Raw genomic sequence first — 21603 nt, 5'->3', positions numbered from 1 at the left:
TCTCCGACTTTGTGCAAACTCCTCAGACACTCCCGGGTCTTTGGGAGAAAAGAACAGGGGCCAGGGGCGTAAAAGAATGAAATCTGAGGCGAGTTCCAAAGCCTACCAACCTGCACTCAATTTTTGCACTCAATAATTTCCAATTATTTTTGGAATTTAGGGGTTCTTGAAAAACAGCAGCGAACCACTGACCACGACCTCGCACGGCAGGGCGGAGACTGAACAGCACCTCTGGGTGGCCGTGCCCAGTGCCGTGGCCCACTGATCTTTGCTCATGAACTCCAGTCAAGCTTCCTGGAGCAAAATTACATTTGCAAGTGGCTGAAAATCGCTTTTTTCAATCCAACTTCCCTTTCTTGACAGTGAAATGACCACACAATCCGGTCACTGGGTCAAAAAAAAAAATCAATTTCGAAACAGAAGAGCTTTTTTACACGTTCTTTTATTTATTTATTTTTAGTTTTTGGTTTTTTTTGCATTAGCCTGAGTCCAAGAGTCCGAAAACCGCAACCAAGAAGAAAGGCAACCATTAAAAGGCCGGAAATTCAGGGTTGGCTTTTGTCCCCGGGCGGGACAGACAGCTCGGCCGCCTTCCAGCCCCGCCGCGGACGCGCTGCGTGGCCAGGCCGCCGCGCCCGGAGCCCCGCGCCCGCGGACGCCGTCGTGGGCGGCCTGGATCCGGGCGGTGCCCAGCCGGGCCGGGCCCCGGGCCAGTGGGGACGAGTCGGGCGGCAGTTCCGCGTCTGCGCGGCGGCCGAGGGGCTGGCGCGGCGCCGGGAGGCCGGGCCGCAGCGGAGCCAATGGGCGCGCGCGGGGCGGGCGGCGGCGGCGGCGGCGGGCGCGCACTGTCGGGATGGAGGGCGAGCTCTCCGCGGCCGCCGAGGGCGCCCCGGGCCTCCCATCGGGGGGCGTTGGCGCGCACAGCCCCCCGACGCTGCTGCCGGCCGAGGTGCTGGACCTGGACGGGGAGGAGGATGACCTGGAGGTGTTCAGCAAGGTGAGCGCCCCGCGCCTCTCCAGTGCCGGTGCGCCCCGGGCGCGGGAGGTGGGTGGGTCCCGCCGCCGCCGCCGCTCCCTCCTCCGCCTGCACTTTGACCTCCCGCGGGGCAGGGCCTTCGCTACTTGGAGTTTGCAAAGTTGTGATTTCTCCCCTTTTATCTCCTCCTCTCTTTCTTCTCCGACGCGGACTTCTGGGGACGGTGCCCAAACCCGCAGGCGGTGGCCCGAAGTGCCCCGCCCGTAGCTGCTGCTTCTCGGGCGCAGCCAGCCCCGCACTCTCGGGGAGAGATCTCCCAGAGTCGATAGAAGTTACTCTCGATTTCGTGTCGCTGGTTATGTTACGGCTTTGAGACCAGGTAACACCCGAGGTGCGTCTCAAGTCCAGCGAGCAGAAGTGCCAGGGAATCCTCACTTCGGGATAACCGGTTCGGTTCGTGGATCCCACAGGAAGCTCCGCTGCGGAGCCCAGGATCGTAGAGAGACAGCTACGGTCCCGCACTCGAGACCCACAGCCGCTCCGTCCGCCCTCCGCCCCCCCCCCCACCTCAATGTGCAGTGTAGTTGGAGAGAAACTGCCTCGGGTTCGTGGACTAGTGTGTGTGTAGACCGAAGTTGCCAAAACGCCTTGCTTGTGGCAGGCCGTTGAATGTCACCGCCGTTTCTCACCTTGTGGCACGTAGAAGACTTGAGATGGCAACACTGTATATTCATTACTAAGCCGCCTGTGCGGTAGATAAATGTTGCCTTGAGGTGTTAGGTAAAGCAACAATTGTAATCATTGCTTTATTCTGGGAGAGCGACTGTGTTAGGAAGTGAGCAGTTATTATACTCTGACTCCCAAGAGGGATCTATAAAACTTTCTTCCCCCTAAAAATGAAATAATGAGACGGTAGGCAGGGTCGTCGTCCGGAGAGGTTCAGCCGGCCTCAGTGGTGTGCTCTTGCTAAAGTCACTGGACCTTTCAGTGTGTTTCAGTTGGAAAAACAAGGGAATTATTTAGGTACACCTGTAACAAGTTGACCCCGCCTCTCCTATTCTGCACATACTCGATTTTCCGTGAAAGACAATTGCCTCCTTCTGCGCTTTCCTTCAAAGGGACCCTGAGTCTAGGAGTGCCTGGGTATGGCTCCCTGTTGTGACAGTTCCCGCCTGGGAGGGGCCACTATGTAGTCGAGTTGTCTGGGATCCTTTTTTTTTTTTTTTTAAACTGGTCATGTGACTTCTTGCCCCAGATTTGAAGCACCCCACCCCTCTCTTTAGAAAAACTTTTAGCAGCTCCTGTTGTCTGTCAGACAGAGGCAGATCCCAGGTGAAGCTAAGGAAACTGAGGCCTTAGATGCTCGTTTGCTTTAGTCCTCTGGAAACACTGGGAGTTACTAGGAACTGTGATCATTTGCATTAGTCCTCTGGAAATACTGGGAGTTACTGGGAACTGTAGGGGTTTGAGGTGAGAAGCGAATGACAGCTGGCAGCCAGAGGCGTGTCTTTTTTATTTTATTTTATTTTTTTTTTTTTACCACAATTATTGGGCTGACATTGGCTAATAAAACCATGCAGGTTTCGGCCTGACCTGTGGTGGCGCAGTGGATAAAGCGTCGACCTGGAATGCTGAGGTCGCCGGTTCAAAACCCTGGGCTTGCCTGGTCAAGGCACATATGGGAGTTGATGCTTCCTGCTCCTCCCCCTTCTCTCTCTCACTCTCTATTCCTCTTTCCCTCTCTCTCTCTCTCCTCTCTGAAAAATAAAGTCCTTAAAAAAAACTATGCAGGTTTCAAGTAAAATCTTACCTTTTGCAACAGCATGGATGGACCAGGAGGACCCTGCGCTGAGTGAAGTAAGCCAGTCTCAGAAGGACAAGAACCATGTGATCGCACCCATATCTGGAACCCAATAAACACAACAAACTAACAAAGTAGAGACAGACTCACAGATACAAACTACGGACTGACAGCTGTCCGTTAGGGGATGGGTATGAAAGGTGAAGGGATTAAGCCAAAAAACAACAATAAAAAAGTCATTCCCTAAGGAAACCTTTCTGCTACATTACTGACAGCTGTCTCAGAAGATGGCTTCTAGCTTTCCATGGCTGAGATTTGAGGTTTCTTTTTTCATTCTAAATACAAGTTCGTTTTCCTAATTTTGTATTTGTAATTGTGCCTTTTTTCTAAAAGGATGTAAGCCTCAACCCCAAACACCTGGCTCCCCCCTGCTTGTTAGTGGTTTATACTCACCCGTCTCAGACACTCCGCCAAACGCTAACAACCACCTCTGTGGAAACGGGCCACGTAGGCTAAGGTAAGGGTGGAATGCTGCTTAAAGTCTGTGAAGAATACTTGGGAAATTTCTAGGCTAGCCGCCCGCTTATATATCTGTAAGTTGACTTTTCAACCATTAACCACAGGTAGTTGGACAGGCCCACTAGAGAAAGCCCTCTCTGTTTGGCCTCTCTCTCTCTCTCTCTCTCTCTCTCACTCCTATTTCTAGCTTGCTCACCTCAAGGATTCCCTCGGAAGGATGTAACATTTACCTCTCAGGACCTCAGCGATGACGGCCATCTGCAGTTCACAACCGCAGTCCCTTATTCCCTTAATCTGTGACTTGATATCATGCCCCTGTTCAGAAACTTTTGAAAAGAGTAGGATCTGTGGCTTCTTAATATTTCTTTTTTTTCCCCTCCTCTTCCCTGCAAGTACCTGGCTAGTACGTGTTAAGTATTTTTCCATAAGACGCTCTGCGAAGGCTTCTTGGGGGAAAAAAGAAAGGCGAGATTCAGCTCTCGCTATCAGTCTTGCAGTCCAGGTCCCAATGGCAGTGGGAGTCGAGAGAGAAGGAGAGGGGAACAGACGAAGCATTGTTCTAAGTCCGCGACTCATCCCGTGAGGGGAAAGTGATGTCCAGCCTCAAGGGGCCACGGGGAAGGCACAGGACGTCACTGACTTAACAGATCATGGCTCGATGTTGGAAGTACATCTGTAGGAGCACAGAACCAATGGGTCAAAAAAAAAAAAAAAGGTGAAAGATTACAATAGTGTAAGAATGGTATTAGGACTGGGCCAGATGAGAGAAGGTTTGCAAAACATTTAATCAGACAGAAGGGACGAATTTCCCTACCTGTAAAGGAAAAAAGTTTCCCTTGCCGGGGGGGGGGAGGGTTGACTTTGTTTTTTACTAGAAAAAATAGTCATTGAACCAGAGATTTGGTAAATAGGGCACAGGGAAACACTGAGATGCTTATCTGGCCCTCAGTAAATGATACCTCCTGTTATTGGGTATTCAGGACTATAAATAAGATAAGATCTGTGTCATGTAGGTAGGGTACTCGGGAATTTACAGATGTAATTATCCTCATTAGCAGGAGTCGCCCTTGAGGAGTCAGGCAGTGCAGGCACAGTGCTCCGAAGCTGGAGTTAGGTAGACATTCTTTTTTAAAATAATGGGCAAAAAGGAAGTTCTGGAAGGTATAGCGCAGGCTTAATTTTGGTTTCTATCAAAACTACGGAACAGTTTAGTATTTTGTTTATAAACACTTTGAAAAAAAAAATGGAGGTGATCATGTTCTGTAGAAATAATGGAAAATTAGGATTGTTTTTATGGTAAGTCAGAACTATAACAGCAAACATGTTTATTTGAACATGGCTTTTGAAAGACCCATATTTTCGTGGAAGAAATTATTTTTGAAAGAATAATGGGGTGTGGCTATGGAGACAGCCAGTTCATATAGATATCTATAGATATATATCTATAGATATATCTATAGATATCTATATATCTACACACGTACACACACACACACACACACACACACACACACACACACACACAGTGTGTCCGTAAAGTCATGGTGCACTTTTGACTGGTCACAGGAAAGCAAAAGAAGACGATAGAAATGTGAAATCTGCACCAAATAAAAGAAAAACCCTCCCAGTTTCTATAGCATGATGTGGCAGCATGTGCGCATGCACAGATGATGATGTAACACCGTGTATACAGCGGAGCATCCCACGGCCGTGCCAGTGGAGATGTGGACGGTACAGAGGAAAGTTCAGTGTGTTCTGTGGCTCGCTAAATTCGAATCTGTGACCAAAGTGCAACGTGAATATCGGCGTGTTTATAACGAAGCGCCACCACATAGGAATAACATTACTCGGTGGGATAAGCAGTTGAAGGAAACCGGCAGTTTGTTGGAGAAACCCCGTTCTGGTAGGCCATCAGTCAGTGACGAGTCTGTAGAGACTATATGGCAGGGGTCTCAAACTCAACTCAGCATGTGGGCTGCAGAGCAAGATCACAGCCATTCGGCAGGCCGCACTAGGTCTACAAAAGGCAACTGTTACGCAACACTTTTCTCACTGCAGTTGAAAACAAAAAAAAATCAGTACAACAAGCACAATCGTACATGCAGTTTACTCAGTGTCACAAAACGACCAGAAACTGTAGTTCGCATCACAACTGCTGTTAACTAAGCTAATATCTAGCTAGGATGCTAGAGAAATGAAAAATACAAGTAGGCCCCTAGGCTTACTTAATTTTATCCAAAATATTTTGAACTTCGTGGATTAGTCTGTGGGCCGCACAAAATTGTTCGGCGGGCTGCATGCGGCCCGCGGGCCGTGAGTTTGAGACCCCTGCTATACGGGATAGCTACCTAAGGAGCCCTAAAAAATCTGTGCGTGAGCCCACATTGAACTGCACTGAATAGGTATGAAACTGGGAGAGTTTTCCTTTTATTTGGTGCAGATTTCACATTTCTGTCGTCTTTTGTTGCTTTCCTGTGACTGGTCAAAAGTGCACCATGACTTTACGGACACACACTGTGTGTGTGTGTGTGTGTGTGTGTGTGTGTGTATGTATTAGATCTCTGTCAGTCTAGATATCTACAGGGGTCCCCAAACTTTTTACACAGAGGGCCAGTTCACTGTCCCTCAGACCGTTGGAGGGCCACCACATACAGTGCTCCTCTCACTGACCACCAATGAAAGAGGTGGCCCTTCCGGAAGTGCGGTGGGGGGCCGGATAAATGGCCTCAGGGGGCTGCATGAGGCCCACGGGCCGTAGTTTGGGGACACCTGGTCTAGAAGTTCAGTGCAGTAGTAGAGGGATATAACTGTACTATTCAGCAATGCTATCAGATTAGAAGTTCATATTTACAGAGAAGTGGAACCGGAAATGCGTGGTGGCCAGAGATGTTGCAGCGAAGCCAGCAGGGCAGGTGGTGGTTTTTTCTGAGCTCCTCTCCCTCCTCAGATTTCCTGCTTTTATGGCCCCCACTGGGCAAGCTGCTGAGGTGATGTTATCCACAGGGGTCAGCCTCCTCCCAGGGCACAGAGAATAGGTGGGCAGGAGCTGGATGGGGGTGGGGGTAAAAATAAAGAGTACCCTAATGCCTGGTCCACAGGAGTGGGGAGTAGCTTTGGATAAAGATGCCATGCCTCTTGTCTTCTATCCCAGATGCTCTTCCATCATCTGACCTGCCCCCTTCCTGTCGAGAAGTGGGAGCTTCCTGTGAATCTGATGGGATTTGTGACTGCTTTTTGAGCAGTAAGGGATGGTGGGAATTCACCTACTGTGTTAGACGTGCAACTTAAGGCCGCCATCTTGTGAGGAAGCACAAGTCCCCCCCCACCCCCAGCCAAGGTAGGTCCCTGTTGGGTAGATAAAATATATTATGCTCATTTGTTAAAGATGGCACTGCCCACGTGGAAGCCTGTCACCCAGGTGATATTAGTTGTCTTTCTTGCTTGGGATGGGCGTGATTATATTAATGTGTGTTGGCGGTACAGGCTGTAAGCAGGCAGGATCCTTATAGCCTAAGGCTTAGTTTTAAGACTAAGCCTTTCCCACCCTTTTTGATGTGGGGTGGTGCACTCTCATGAGGAATCCCATTATGCCTCAAATAAGTGACTTTGTATCAGAGACTTCTTGTTTGTATATTGGATTAAGTGTTTTGATTTCTACACTATAAAGTGGGGTGGACCGGGAGCTTGCTCTCTCTTGGTTCCTGAGATTAGCATTAGAGGAGAGAGCAGAGAAGAGAGCATAGAGAGGCCATGTGGAGGAGAGGAGAAGCAGCCAAGATGGTGGAGTGCTGAGGAAGAAGCCAGTTTGTGCAGAGTTTGTGCAGAGAGAAGGAAGGAGATGGGGAACAGAGGTGAATAAGTCTGGTGAGGTTAGAGACCTTTGATTCTAGGAAACTCAGATAAGTCAGTAGCTTTGTGAGCACTAAATGAGTGGGTTTTGGAGCCCAGTGTGTGTTTTTACTTGCCTGCCAGGCGCAAGCTAGGATTAAAGCTAATGGCCCACCAGTTCATGGCTCTGTTGTTTCATTACCATCTGTCCGAATCTAATGCGAACCTGCATGGGCCAGGCGGCTGTGATGGTGGCCGTGGCTACTGGCTTTACAGTCCCAAACACCATCCAGCATCAAGTGGCCAGCTGGTGAGTGAAGATGTCTCCATGACTTCCGCCCCCAGCAGGGAGGTGCCCCCCGCCCTCCCTCATATCTTCTCAGCTGAGCCCCCACACAGACTGGGGGAGAGGCCAGCCCCTCAGCTGTGCCCTGTCTGAATCCTTGACCCAATAAACCAGTGAACATAGTAAACTATAAAAACAGTGAAGTTGTTTTCTGCTGGTTGCTTGTTTGTCTCCGATAGTTAAACACCTGGAAGGTAGAAGAGTAGGAAATCTTAACTATTTATGGAATAAATACATTCGTGCAGGGCATGGCTGGGGATGTTTCCCCTGCGTAACAGACCCAGTTATCACTGCGGCTTGTCACTGGTCCGTTTTCCGTGAGTTCAATTTGTATTGTATCGGTCTTTCCTAACAGGATACACAACGAAATAGAGTTAAAACAAACTGTTGTGAATAGATGGTGCGGAGGAAATGTTACTGCTGGTGACAGAACTGTGTTGCGTGTCAGCCGGGACTGAGTCTCCTCTTTGGGTTGTATGTGAAGACATGAGCGCCAACCATGAAAACCAAGGGAATTATTCAGGAAACGTTTTGTTGTCCTCCGAAGAGCTAGCAGCACCTGTCTAAATAACCCCCCCCCTTCGGGGGGGGGCGGTGTGAGCAGTGGAACCCACTCCAGCAGGAATACTTAGGTAGTTTCCCGAGTAGGTTACAGGGCTGGGACCGCAAATGCAGAAACTATAGCCAATGCTATGTTGGCAAAGGGGGGTGGGTGTTGGATAGCCGAAAGGAAAAAAAACACACACACACAAAAACAAGACTTTCACGGGGACCCAGAGGAAGGGGAACTGTTGTTCTTTTATGCAGACAACAGTATGTCATTTGTTTATTGGTCAACGGTACCGGGCGAAAGAACTGCAAGTGCTTTGGAAAAAACGATGTCAAAAGGCTCCAGGTTTGAACTGGCTGTCGTCGGAAGAGCGGAGCGTGTTGGGTAGCACAGACGCAGTTTCTTCCCGCATCCCTGTTGTTCTGATAGATGCTCCAGCGTCATGGTGACCGACGGGGGCTGCTGCCGTCTCCCGGGTGGCCGGCGGGATCACGAGGAAACATTCAGGCGCCGTGTGGTCATCGCAGTCCGCAGTTACCCACACTGCTCACACACACTGGGGGATATTTGATCGCGTCGTATTCCTTTTGAAATATCCCCTCATTCTGCTCACAAAAATGAGGGGATGTTTTATTGCGTCATATTCATTTTGAAATATCCCCTCATCTTTGTGAGCAGTGTATTATTTGTACCTCCCTTTTCCAAAGGGGACATAAGACAAAAAGTTAAACATTCACAGTTACTCCCTTTAAGGGTATACTTTGAGGTTTTCTCAATAAACAAGTGAAAACTGGCATGTGTGGAAGGTTGTCAGCAGCGCGTTTGATCAGCTGTGACACTGCTGGGTCAGTCACACTGGGTAACCCTGTTATTGGTGGTAGGGATAAAAAAAAAAAAGAGGATGTAGTCCGGCAATTAAATTATTAGCAAGTAGTGATGTAAAAATTAGTAGAACATATTTATGAAAAAAACAAAACAGAAGGTGAGGCCAGTATTTTTTGAACTTGAAGCTGAAATAATTTTTATTTTATTTTATTTTTTACTTTGAGAAATGCTTTGGTATGACAAACTTTTTTATTGTTTTTTTTTTTAACTGACTTTATTGCGGTATAATTTATATCTCATAAAATTCACCCATTTGGGTGTGTGATATTTTTTAGTAAATTGACTGAATTATGGAAATGCTGTAAACCAGTTTTAGAACATTATGTTCCCCTCAAAATCCTTCATGCCATTTATACTTAACCTCTGTTCTCACTCCCAACTGTAGATGACATCAGTTTACTATTTCCTGTCTCTATAAGTGTGCTTGTCAGGAGACGTCCTATCGATGGAGTCACACAGCAGGAGGTCTCTGGTGCCTGGGTTCTTCCAATGAGCAGAATGTTTTTAAAGCTCCTTATTGTTGTCATTTTATTATTTTTTAGTTATGGGTTTAATTTCTGATACAAGAAATAAAGTGTTACGATGGAAAAAAAAGAGCTTACTCATTTTAAATGACACATGAGGAGTAGGAATTCTGTCTAGAATTAAAATAAAAGCTTTATTATATGTGACCAGAAACGAATGGTGAACCCTTGTTATGTGTGACTCTTCAAAACTGGAAGGAAAAAATTGTACTGACTCTGAGAAGGTGACGTGTGTGTCTGTGTGTATATATACATACATACATGTGTATCTGTGTATACATATACATACATACATGTGTATCTGTGTATATGTATACATACAAACGTGTGTATCTGTGTATCTGTATACATACATATGTGTGTATCTGTGTATATGTATACATACATACGTGTGTATCTGTATACATACAGATGTGTGTATCTGTGTATCTGTATACATACATATGTGCGTATCTGTATACGTATACATACATGTATGTGTATCTGTATACATACATGTGTATCTGTGTATATGCATGCATACATATGTGTATATCCATGTATCTGTATGCATACATACGTGTGTATCTGTGTATATGTATACATACATATGTGTGTACCTGTGTATCTGTATATATACATACATGTATATCTGTATACATACATATGTGTGTATCTGTGTATATGTATACACACATATGTGTGTATCTGTATATCTGTATACATACGTGTGTATCTGTATACATACATACGTGTGTATCTGTATATGTATACATACATACGTGTGTATATGTGTGTGTGTATATATATATGCCTTTAATTTAATTGAACATTGAATGGTATTTTCATTAAAACATTTTTTTTAATTTATTGATTTCAGTGAGAGAGAGAGGGGGAGAAAGAGGGAGAGAGAGAGAGAGAGGGAGAGAGAGAGAGACAAAGAACACTGAGCTGCTCCTGTATGTGCCCTGACTGGGGATCAAACCGGCAACCTCTGTGTTGGGATGATGCTCTAACCAACTGAGCTGTCCGGCCAGCGCCTCAAATGGTCCTTTCATCACTGGGTTCTGCTGTAGTACAAACAGCCTCAGGATCCCACCTGCAAAGCCTCGGGGCTAGGGCACTCTTTGCCTTCCTAGGAGGCACTGAAAAGTTACATAGTAATCAACCAGGAGGGGGTCATGGGGCACCTCCCACAACGGTCTTGTGGCTAAGGGATAGGCAAATGGCATGTTGGACCTTTCAGAATAAGGAAAACCAATTATTTTTCTATAGTGTTAAATAAAAAATAGTAATAAAAAAAGAACAGAACACTTTCCACCAGGCAAGAAAATTGCCCAAGCGTAATTGAGATAAATGGAAAGGCATTAGTCACAATTAAGGAGCTCCAGTTGGGTAATGCTCATGAGGACCTGAGTGAGACCGTCCCGATCCTTACAGACCTCTAGCTGTGCGGCAGATGGCTTCCTCTCAGACTCTGAGATGCCACATCCCTGTACCAGGTGGCACCTCCCCTCCCTGGCTGCAAGACCGAGACGAAGGAGGGACACGTTTAGTTTGAAATAACTAAGGCAGGCGCTTTCAGTGACTGAAATTCTGGAATTGCTTCTGAAAGGCTGCCCTCTGCGTGAGTCATTCCTTTTGAGTCTGCCAGGCTGTCGAGAAGTACGAGGGGAGGAGGCTATTCTGGGAACAGAGGCGTGAACTGCTCGTTTTCCTGATCTGTTTATAAGGCTGTATTCAGTCCCTGCAGAAACGCACCTGGATTGCTGGTGTAATTGGGTGTCCAGGTACAGCCTTTCCCTGGAGAATGTCTGTGGAGACAGCCCTCTGGTGCAGACGAGTAGTTTTGATTTTCTGTCCCAGAACCCAGCTCCGCCTTGCCTATCTAGTGTGCGCACCTTAGGAACCCTTTGGATCACCTTCCTGAGCGGGGTCTGCTGTGTTATCTGCCTGGGGGACTCATGCTCCACCTTGGCAGGGGTTCTGCTCAGGGGAGTTATTCTTCCTGGCTTGCTCTCCCTCCTTAAGTCACCAGTGAACCCTCAACAGGGGGGGTTTTCCTGTGTCCCCAGGACCCGAGCGTATTGGAAGGGAAGTTCGGCAGACCCCCCTCATCTGTGGAGTCAGCATTCGTGGCTCGAAGTGTCTTCGGCATGCAGTGACAACCTATCTGCATATGTCACATATATTAGGGAGGAAGTCCTGGCTGCCTTTCAGCCCCAGTGTTTTACTAGTTCTCTCCTTGTTCTTGCTCCTGTAGGCAGGCAGGCATCTTGACCGAGGTCATTAAACATGTGAATTTGTGAGTGTGTGTGTATGTGCGTCTGAGGGTATTAAAAAAAAAAAAAAAGAAGCCTCTAAAAGATATGCAAATGCTAAATCTTCTGTCTACCTGGAAATGGCCAAGAATACTTTGTTTTTATTTCTAAGGTTCATGAGAAAACTGGGAGAAGAAAATCAATGCACAGTTCTCAGTCATCAAGAATATATCCTTATCCTATTTCACTGCACCTTTTTAATGCTTTTTCAAACTTCTAAAATGATTTTTTGTTGTAGAATGTTTTCATGCATACAAATATATATATATAAAAGTCTACGTATGTTATATCTGTCTCTCTGTATTACGTGACTCTATAATATCTGTGGCATAAAGTCGCGGTGGGGAGGGTGACCACGCCCTGTGGGTCAGATCGGGTCGGCTTTGTGAATAAAGTTTTATTGGCATTCAGTCTCACTGACTCAGGGATGATTTACCTGTGACTGTGTTCACACTACAATGGCCAGGGCTCAAATTTACTATCTGGCCCCTTTTCTTGAAACTGTTTGCAGGCCCCTCATGCTAGCATAATAAAATTTGCATCCACATTCTCACTATTCAGCTTCGGAAATAAAACATAATCCCCAAATTTCGATATCCCTGTGCGGCCTGCCCCCAGGTTGTCTCCCATCTGCTGAGAGGGAAGTGATCTGAATATTGTTTAGCATTTTGTTTGGTTTTCTTTTCTCTCTTTCTTTTTTGTTCAGTGAGAGGAGGGGAGGCAGAAACAGACTCCCCCATGCATCCCGACCGGGATCCACCTGGCAAGCCCACTAGGGGGCGATGCTCCACCCATCTGGGGCCACTGCTCTGTTGCTCAGCAACCAAACTATGTTAGTGCCTGAGGAGAGGCCGCCCAGCCATTCCCATGCCCCGCCCAGGGCCAACTTGCTCAAACCATTTGAGCCATGGCTGCAGGACGGGAAGAGAGAGAAAGAAAGGGAGAAGGGGGAGGGAGGTGGAGAAGCAGATGGTCGCTTCTCCTGTGTGCCCGGGCTGGGAATGGAACCCAGGATTTCCACACGCAGGGCTGATGCTCTACCACTGAGCCAACCGGCCAGGGCCTGTTTGGTTTTTTTTTTTTTTTTTTTTTTGCATTTTTCTGAAGCTGGAAACAGGGAGAGACAGTCAGACTCCCGCATGCACCCGACCGGGATCCACCCGGCACGCCCACCAGGGCGATGCTCTGCCCACCAGGGGGCGATCCTCTGCCCATCCTGGGCGTCGCCATGTTGCGACCAGAGCCACTCTAGCGCCTGAGGCAGAGGCCACAGAGCCATCCCCAGCGCCCGGGCCATTTTTGCTCCAATGGAGCCTTGGCTGCGGGAGGGGAAGAGAGAGACAGAGAGGAAGGAGAGGGGGAGGGGTGGAGAAGCAGATGGGCGCTTCTCCTGTGTGCCCTGGCCGGGAATCAAACCCGGGTCCTCCGCACACTAGGCCGACGCTCTACCGCTGAGCCAACCGGCCAGGGCCTGTTTGGTTTTTATAAAAGTTTATGTATGTATCTTGAAGCAACATATTTTAAGGATTTATGCAATTTTGGATCTTGTACCTTTTGGGACTTTTAAAGATAAATACCATCTTGTGTGAATTCTTCTCCATTTTGCTTTCTTCGCCCTGACATTTAGTGTATGAAGATCCCATGTTCTCCATGATGGTGTGGTAGGTTTTCACTGCTGGGTCATGGAACATACTGTCTGTCCCAGGCTGTGGTGAGGTTTACATATGTAATTCACAAAAAAGAAAAACCTCAAGCAGAGAATGTATACATCACATTTACTCCCCTTTCTTTATCCTCCCCTTAATCCTTTCTGACCCAGGGTGAGACTTGACCTCTCTGCGAGGTTACGAGTGAGAAAACTGAGCCTCAGACGTCAAGTGACATGACCAGGTTCACACAAGTGGCATGTGTCTAAACTGGAAGTCAGCTTAAATTAAGTTTAGCTCTGCCTGACTACAGAGACTTTTTTAAAATTAAAAAAAAAAAAATTTTTAATTTTTTGCCAGAGGGGAAAATAATGCCAAACAAATAATGTCAAAATAAGTTATGTGCCTGACCAGGCGGTGGCGCAGTGGATAGAGCGTCAGACTGGGATGCGGAAGACCCAGGTTCGAGACCCCGAGGTCGCCAGCTTGAGCATGGGCTCATCTGGTTTGAGCAAAAATTCACCAGCTTGGACCCAAGGTTGCTGGCTCCAGCAAGGGGTTACTCGGTCTGCTGAAGGCCCGCGGTCAAGGCACATATGAGAAAGCAATCAATGAACAACTAAGGTGTCACAATGCGCAATGAAAAAACTAATGATTGATGCTTCTCATCTCTCCGTTCCTGTCTGTCTGTCCCTGTCTATCCCTCACTCTGACTCTCTCTCTGTCTCTGTAAAAAAATAAAATAAAATAAAATAATTAATTAAAATAAGTTCTGTGAAGACTTTCTATGGTCAGTACAGCTGTGTAGTGCACAAAACCCAAGAAAGTCCAACTCTATTCAAGGCAACACAGGTGGAAAAGAGGAGCACTACAGACACAAAAAATGGATCTATCAGTAGTGGTCTATGCATGCAAGGGTATAGGTGTTACGCACCATGAGAAATGTGTTCAACAAGATTGGGGGGCAGTGTGCCCTCTTACAGAGCGCAACGCAGGCTGGCTCCCTACCCCGTCACACGTACCACAGCATTCCACGGGAGGCCCTTTCTAACTTTTTATTATTATTATGAACAGGCGGAGAGGAAGGAGTCGTAAACCAAAAGCACAGCTGCTCAGCCTAAATTTAGACCCATCAAGACAAGTGTCCCTTGGAACGACATGGCTTCTCCTTCCAGCGCCTTCTGCGAGAAGTCGCTTTCCTACCAGATGTCCCCGGGCGTGCGCGTTTCCTGGGCTGATATCAGCAATTCTATTTGCGTGGCCTTTTCATGCCCGCGTTCTGATTTATCACACTTCTCGCATGGATTTTCTCCCCCTCTACTTGTGGAAAGAAAAGAGCTGTGTGTTCACAGATGGCAGACGTGGTTTAGAGCCCTCAGAGTGATTTGTGGCGTGATTGGTGAGGCGCTCCTGAGTGCCACTGTGCAGAGGGCTCTGAAGGAAGGACGGACACCTTGGAGAGAGGTCGTCGCTCACCTTGTCACCTGTTTCTTGTTGGTGTTTACCTCATGAGTATTCAAATATTGTTTGTTTTACATTTCAGCCATGAGGTTTTATTGACTTCCATGGTAGGACCTTGGAAACACCTAATAGCATGAAAACACGTCTCAGAAATTACTGGAATTGGGTCCTGGCTGGTTGGCTCAGAGGAAGAGCATTGACCTGCCGTGTGGATGTCCCGGGTTCAATTCCAGGTCAGGGCACAGAGGAGAAGCACCCATCTGCTTCTCCACCCCTCCCCTTGCTTCTCTCTCTCTCTCTCTCTCTCTCTCTCTCTCTCTCTCTCTCCCTCCCTCCCTCCCTTCCTCCCTCTCCTCTCCTGCAGTCATGGCTCGATTGGAGTGAGTTGGCCCCAGGTGCTGAGGATGGCTCTCTGACCTCTGCCTCAGGCTCTAAGAAGAACTCAGTTGCTGAGCAACGGAGCAACAGCCCCAGATGGCCAGAGCATCACCCCCTAGTGGGCTTGCTGGGTGGATCCCGATCAGGGCACCTATGGGAGTTCCCTCCTGTCACCGAATAAAAAAAGAAAAAGGAGTTACTGGAGTTGGTTGTGAACCTGTAAAAAAGATGAATGAATGTGGCAGGGCTGAACTATTTTACCCATCCCTTCTTCCTTCCTTTCTGCCTTCACTTCCTTCCTTAACTTTTGACTGCATATAACCCTTTGTATAGAAACGCTGTGAGTGTTCTGGGGTTGCTGTGACAGACCGCCAGCGAGCAGGGGCCTCGGACAGCGGAAGTGTGTTTGTTCACAGTTGCGGAGGCTGGAAGTCTGAGGCCAGGGTGTCAGCCAGGCTGGTTCTTTCCAAGGGCAGTGAGGAAGGGTGTCTCCCAGGCCTCTCACCTTGGCTGGTGGATGGCTGGCCGTCTTCTCCCTGTGTGACTTCACACTGGCCTCTCTCCGTAGATGTCGCTGTGTCCAGATGTCCCCTCTTGATAAAGACACCAGTCATGTTGTATCAGAACCCACCCCAATGACCACATTTTAACTTGATTGTTTCTGTAAAAGACCCTCTCTCCAAATAAGGTCACATTCTGAGGTACCAGGAGACATGTAACAAATTCTCATAGTAACCCAAAAGTAACAGCAAGGCAGATGTACATGTGCAAATGATTTTGTCAGTAAATTCTAGTATCATGCGAAGACAAGTCCGATATCTTTTTTTTTTTTTTTTTTTTTTTTTTAAGCGAGAGGGAGAGTGATGAGAAGCATCAGCTTGTAGTTGTGTCACAAGTTATTCATTGATTGCTTCTCATACATGCCTTGATGGTGGGGGCGGGGGGTTAGGTCAAGCCACTTACCCCTTGTTCAAGCCAGTGGGTCTTAAGCCGGTGATTTTGGGCTTCAAGCCAGAGACCTTTGGGCTCAAGGCAGCAACCACGGGAGCCTGTCTGTGATCCCACGCTCAAGCCGGCGACCTCAGGGGTTTGAACCTGGGACCTCCGTGCCCCAGGCTGATGCCGTAGCCACTGTTCCACCACTGGTCAGGCAACCAGTGCCTTTTTCACCCCGCCCCCCAGTGAAGTCACTTCCGTGGTTTCTCTTGCAGTGGATGTGTTCGGTTGGAGTGAGAATGAAAGACAAGACGTCCTACAACAATTGGGCTTCTCTACTGCACGTGTGCAGGTCTCAGCCTGAAACCATCCCAAGACTTTCCTGTCACGTGCGTGTGTGTGGTGTCTGCATGTGTGTGTGTGTGTGTGTGACTGTGTGTATGTGTGACTGTGTGGTTTTCACTGTAACAAGAAAGGTATTCAGTGTTATTTAGGAAACAGAGATTTACCACGCAGATAATTACCCTTTTGGTTTAATCCTGGGAAGAAAAAAAAATTAAAAAGATGTATTCTTATCATCTAGAACAGGGGTCTCAAACTTAACTCAGCATGTGGGCCACAGAGCAAGATCACAGCCGTTCGGCGGGCCGCACTAGGTCTATAAAAGGCAACTGTTACGCAACACTTTTCAGTGTCACAAAACGACCAGAAACTGTAGTTCGCATCACAACTGCTGTTAACTAAGCTAATATCTAGCTAGGATGCTAGAGAAATGAAAAATACAAGTAGGCCCCTAGGCTTACTTAATTTTATCCAAAATATTTTGAACTTCGTGGATTAGTCTGCGGGCCGCACAAAATTGTTCGGCGGGCCGCAAGTTTGAGACCCCTGGTCTAGAAGATCGTAAGATAATGGATATGTGTGCAAGTGCTAGGAGTCAATGGGACTATATAAACGGAGGCGCAGTGTGAGGGACAGGGACGAGCAGGGGAAGGAGGCACGCCTCTTTGCGGAGGCGAGGCCCTTGCTTGGAAAAGAACAAACGCTAACGATCCATTTCTCCTGAAAAGCATCAACCACAGAAGGTGAGACGGCGTGCGTCTTGGGTTACGTGCCCGTCTGGATCTTCTCAAGCACTCATCTTCTTCACTGACGCAAATCCCCTGTGTACGATCAGTTAGACACTCTTTCCTTTTCTCTATTTTTTTTTTTTCCTTTTTTTTCTTCTTCCCCAAAGTGAAAAGAAAACGCTTTGGATAGTCAGTTTTATTGAGGGTTTTAAGAATGTTTTTGAGTGAGTCATAGTCATTTAAATCCTTCTCCTGGAATCTCAGAGGTTGCTAAATTCCAGCCTGTCATTTTCTCCCCTTGGCTCGATACCGAGGCGTGCTTTTATGATGCCGCCGCGCTGGCACTGTACCTGTCGGCATCATGAGCCTCTGTCAGTTCGTGCTGAGATGCCCCCCTCGGCAGAGGGGTGCGTTTTAAGCAGGAGGAATAGAACGCTAAATTATGTGGTAGGTAGAAGAACTGGGCTGTGGTGAGTTAGGAGGGGCACCGCGTCGAAGGCGGAAGCACGTGGCCGTCAGCTGGGACAGTGGCATTTAAAGTACGTTCACCCATCAAATCAAAACTTGTCAGCCTGGAAAAAAACCGCTCTTTATACGAAATGGCGATTGAGAGAGATTTTTGTACGTGCCGATTGCACATTTATTTGGAACTTCTAATCTCTGCTTCTAATGGCTGCTTAGTATTCCATTGTCTTAACCTCCTCTCCTGTGCTTTGACAATCCCAGCAGTTTGTGCTTACAGCGTCTTTATTTATTTATTTTTTATTTTTTTTTATTTAGTGAGAGGAGGGGAGGCAGAGAGACAGACTCCTGCATGCGCCCCTACCGGGATCCACCCAGTAAGCCCACCAGGGGGTGATGCTCTGCCCATCTGGGGTGTTGCTCTGTTGCTCAGCAACTGAGCTCTTCTTAGCACCTGAGGCAGAGGCCATGGAGCCATCTTCAGCACCTGGAGCCAACTCACTCCATTTGAGCCATGGCTGTAGGAGGAGAGGGGAAGGGAGAGAGAGAAAAAATAAAAATGAGAGGGGAAGGGGTGGAGAAGCAGATGGGTGCTTCTCCTCTGTGCCCTGACTGGGAATCGAATCAGGGACTTCCACATACCAGGCTGATGCTCTATCACTGAGCCAACTGATATTACAGTATATTTTTAAATTTTCAGCGTAACTATGCAACTTTAGTGAGTAAAGAAAAATCCTCAGAGGTAATCCCAGGTCTTCTGCCAAAATGGCCCCGGGCAACTCTTTGAATTTATGACAGTTTTTGCTGCCTCTGAATGAATGACGTACAATGTTGACTTTTAACTATTTTAGTATTTTTTTTTCCAAAATACATGTTTATTTTAGAATGTTTGGAACTACAGAAACTCGTGTAGAAAAGTATGGGATTTGGCTGCAATCCCGACAGCTGGAGTAACTTTTAACTTTTTTTGTGTTTCACTTTTAAGTTCATCCACATTGAGTGCATCCTCCCTCCATCCTTCTCCCTCCCCCTTTCCCTCCCTTCTTCCCTCTCTCTCTCTCTCTCTCTCTCTCTCTCTCTCACACACACACACACACACACACACACTTTTCTCTCCTCCCCTCTCCTCCCCTCTGTCATGCACACATATGTACACTAGAATCTACGTGTGCACAAATTTTAGAACCTGCTCTGTTCTCTTCATAACACACTGTGAACCTTTTTCCAAGTTACAACATATTCTTCTTAAACATTGCTTTTAATCGCTTTATTCTATCCTATCATAGGGATATACCGTAATTTATTTCACTGAACTCTTGTTGTAAAACACTTATTGCCTCTGTGTTTTCATTTGTCTGATTAACCCCATTTGTAGCTGGTCATTGACTTTTTGGGGGCATGATCTTCAGTTGTGCCTGAGTGGTTTTTTTCTTTCACAGATCTTTCTGTCATCGCGGTAACCTGAACCTTGTCAATCAAAGCAGCCATTGTCCTTGTCTCTTCCACTCACGTGTCCTACCTTAATATCTCCTATGTTATTGTACCGGAGGCTTACCCAGATGCTGAACTACTCACGTTTTGTGTGGGAGGGGCCTTGAGAATGGTGCTGTCCGTGTCTTTGATGCTTCGAAAGCATTTAAATTGATTTGAAGGAGAAACAAGCCCATGTTATGATTTCAGACTTTTTTTTTTTTTTCATTTTTCGTACTAAAAAAATAGTACCTGTTATCAAAATATCAGAATTTTCCTGCATTTTACTGTACTCATGGGCTTGGAAGTTGTATTATTTTAGCCTCGTGAGAAAGATTTTTTGGAGGTTTTTAAGCCCAGCTCCTTACTTCCACCTAGAAAGGCTGAACTAAGTGTTCAGGGTGACCTCGCCCGTAGTCAGTGGCAGCGACAGGATGAGACCCCAGGTTTTGGGGGTTCCCTTTCCAGGATCTTCTTTCCCTCAGGACTGGCTGGCTCTGTTGCTAAACTAAGAGGGACCTTGTTGCTGGGTTTATCTCTGAGTCAGATGCCTCTGGTCTTTTCATAACAACAGAGAACTATTCGGTTCAAATGTATCTTCTTACTTTTGGAGAAAAAAAGTATCTTAAAGATGCAAAGGCCCGGGCCGGTTGGCTCAGCGGTAGAGCGTCGGCCTGGTGTGCGGGGGACCCGGGTTCGATTCCCAGCCAGGGCACACAGGAGAAGCGCCCATCTGCTTCTCCACCCCTCCCCTTCCTCTCTGTCTCTCTCTTCCCCTCCCGCAGCCGAGGCTCCACTGGAGCAAAGATGGCCCGGGCGCTGGGGATGGCTCCTTGGCCTCTGCCCCAGGCGCTAGAGTGGCTCTGGTCGCGACAGAGCGATGCCCCAGAGGGGCAGAGCATCGCCCCCTGGTGGGCAGAGCGTCGCCCCTGGTGGGCGTGCCGGGTGGATCCCGGTCGAGCTCATGCGGGAGTCTGTCTGACTAGTCTGTCTGACTGTCTCTCCCCGTTTCCAGCTTCAGAAAAATACAAAACAAAACAAAACAAAAAAAGATGCAAAGCACAGAGTTGGAGAAGGCTTACTGCTACTGAAGAAATAACTCGGGTGTTACAGGGACCCCTCCGGTCAGCTGCCTGCCAGCACGGACGGGCCAGCGAGGCCAGTGGCCTGGGCACCTCTCCAGGGAGGGGGTAGGACTCCCTCGGGGTCTCCGGTTTCTAGGGCCTGTCTCCCTCCACCCCGGCCCCCTCCACCCCGCCCCCCGCCCTTGCGTACACAGACACTCAGAGGGCACCTTGCAGTTTCCTGCAGAGCCGAGGAGGAAGGTCGCCTTCCCAGATGGGACAGGTGAGGGACGCCGAGGTCCTAATTCTTTTTGTTTTATTAGCTTTTCAGCCAACGCTCCGGTTTTAGCTCCACCCCCGCGCCACGTCCCGGTTTCTGGTGACTCTGGTTCCGAGTCTTTTGGGGATTCTTGGTGGTAAATGCACCTTCTTCTTCCCGATTCGCCGGTCCCACCTCAGTTTACCTTTCAGCTTTTCTTTGCCCTGACCTCCCAGTGACTGCCCGGCACTCGGATTTCCAGTTTCCGAAAAAGCAAACTTGGCTTTGTCTCTTGTCTTGACCCTGAGGGTGGATGCCTTCTGGTCTGGTTTCATTTTTATTTGTTTGTTTGCTTCTGTGCTGTCCTCTGTAGGGTCTGAGAGGCAGCCCGAGATGAAAACACCTGTCCCATCTACCCTGCGGGACCACGCGTCCAGCTGCCCTTTGTTCTCGACGCGCTCCATCCGTAGTTGTGGGATCTAAGGAAAAGTGGGTTTTCACTCTTTTTTTAGTTTTTTCTGTAGCTGTGACCCTTTGCCTGCTTCATTCCTCAGGATGCTTCGTTCACGGACATGAACTCCTTCAGCCCTGTGATGCCGACGTCCCCTTTATCGATGATTAACCAGGTCAAGTTTGAAGACGAGCCGGACTTGAAAGATCTCTTCATCACGGTCGACGACCCCGAAAGCCACGTCACCACGATCGAAACCTTCATTACTTACAGGATCGTCACCAAGGTACGCGGGGAGCGCGCGTCCTGCTGCGTGCAGTGCCCGTCTCTGGGCTTTGGGAGGTGTGTCGCGGTCACGGGGATGCTCAGCGGCGGGTGGGGGGGCGTCTCTCTGCTGAGGTGACTTTGCTTTTTCTCAACCGCTTTGGCTAAGACCTCACGTCGTATCGACCCTTCGCCTGCCCCGAGTCCCATCCGACCAACGGAAGGGTCACTCACCTCTTCGGAGTCCTGCTTCTTAAAATAGAAACATTTTTAAGTTTTTAGTATAAAAAAAAAAACTGATACAGAACTATCTTTGGAGAAGAAGAGCCCCCATTGGCTGATGAAGAGACCAATGAGTTAAAAGCAGGTTGTAATATTTTGTTATTCACCTTTCTTCTGAGGGTTCCTCAAAA

At 47.8% G+C, this 21603-nt stretch overlaps 1 protein-coding gene across 3 annotated transcripts in view; it reads left to right on the top strand.

Moving 5' to 3' along the window:
• Positions 1-480: 480 nt before the first annotated feature.
• SNX7 (sorting nexin 7) overlaps positions 481-21603 on the top strand; it is a 76984-nt gene continuing 55861 nt past the window's right edge. Inside the window, exons 1-2 of one of the 3 annotated variants that reach the window (XM_066353494.1) lie at positions 481-997; positions 21030-21212. In XM_066353494.1, the coding sequence (XP_066209591.1) occupies positions 854-997; positions 21030-21212 (327 nt within the window). In that variant the 5' untranslated portion in view covers positions 481-853. Of the gene's footprint in view, positions 998-1186; positions 1368-21029; positions 21213-21603 lie in introns of those variants that run through there. The other 2 variants (XM_066353493.1, XM_066353495.1) reach the window with 2 other exon arrangements.

Source organism: Saccopteryx leptura, chromosome 11 (genome assembly GCF_036850995.1).
Source record: "Saccopteryx leptura isolate mSacLep1 chromosome 11, mSacLep1_pri_phased_curated, whole genome shotgun sequence".
In the NCBI taxonomy this organism is placed as follows: domain Eukaryota; kingdom Metazoa; phylum Chordata; class Mammalia; order Chiroptera; family Emballonuridae; genus Saccopteryx; species Saccopteryx leptura.
The sequence above is the reverse complement of the archived record's forward strand: the minus strand, read 5'-3'. Positions and strand labels throughout refer to the sequence as shown.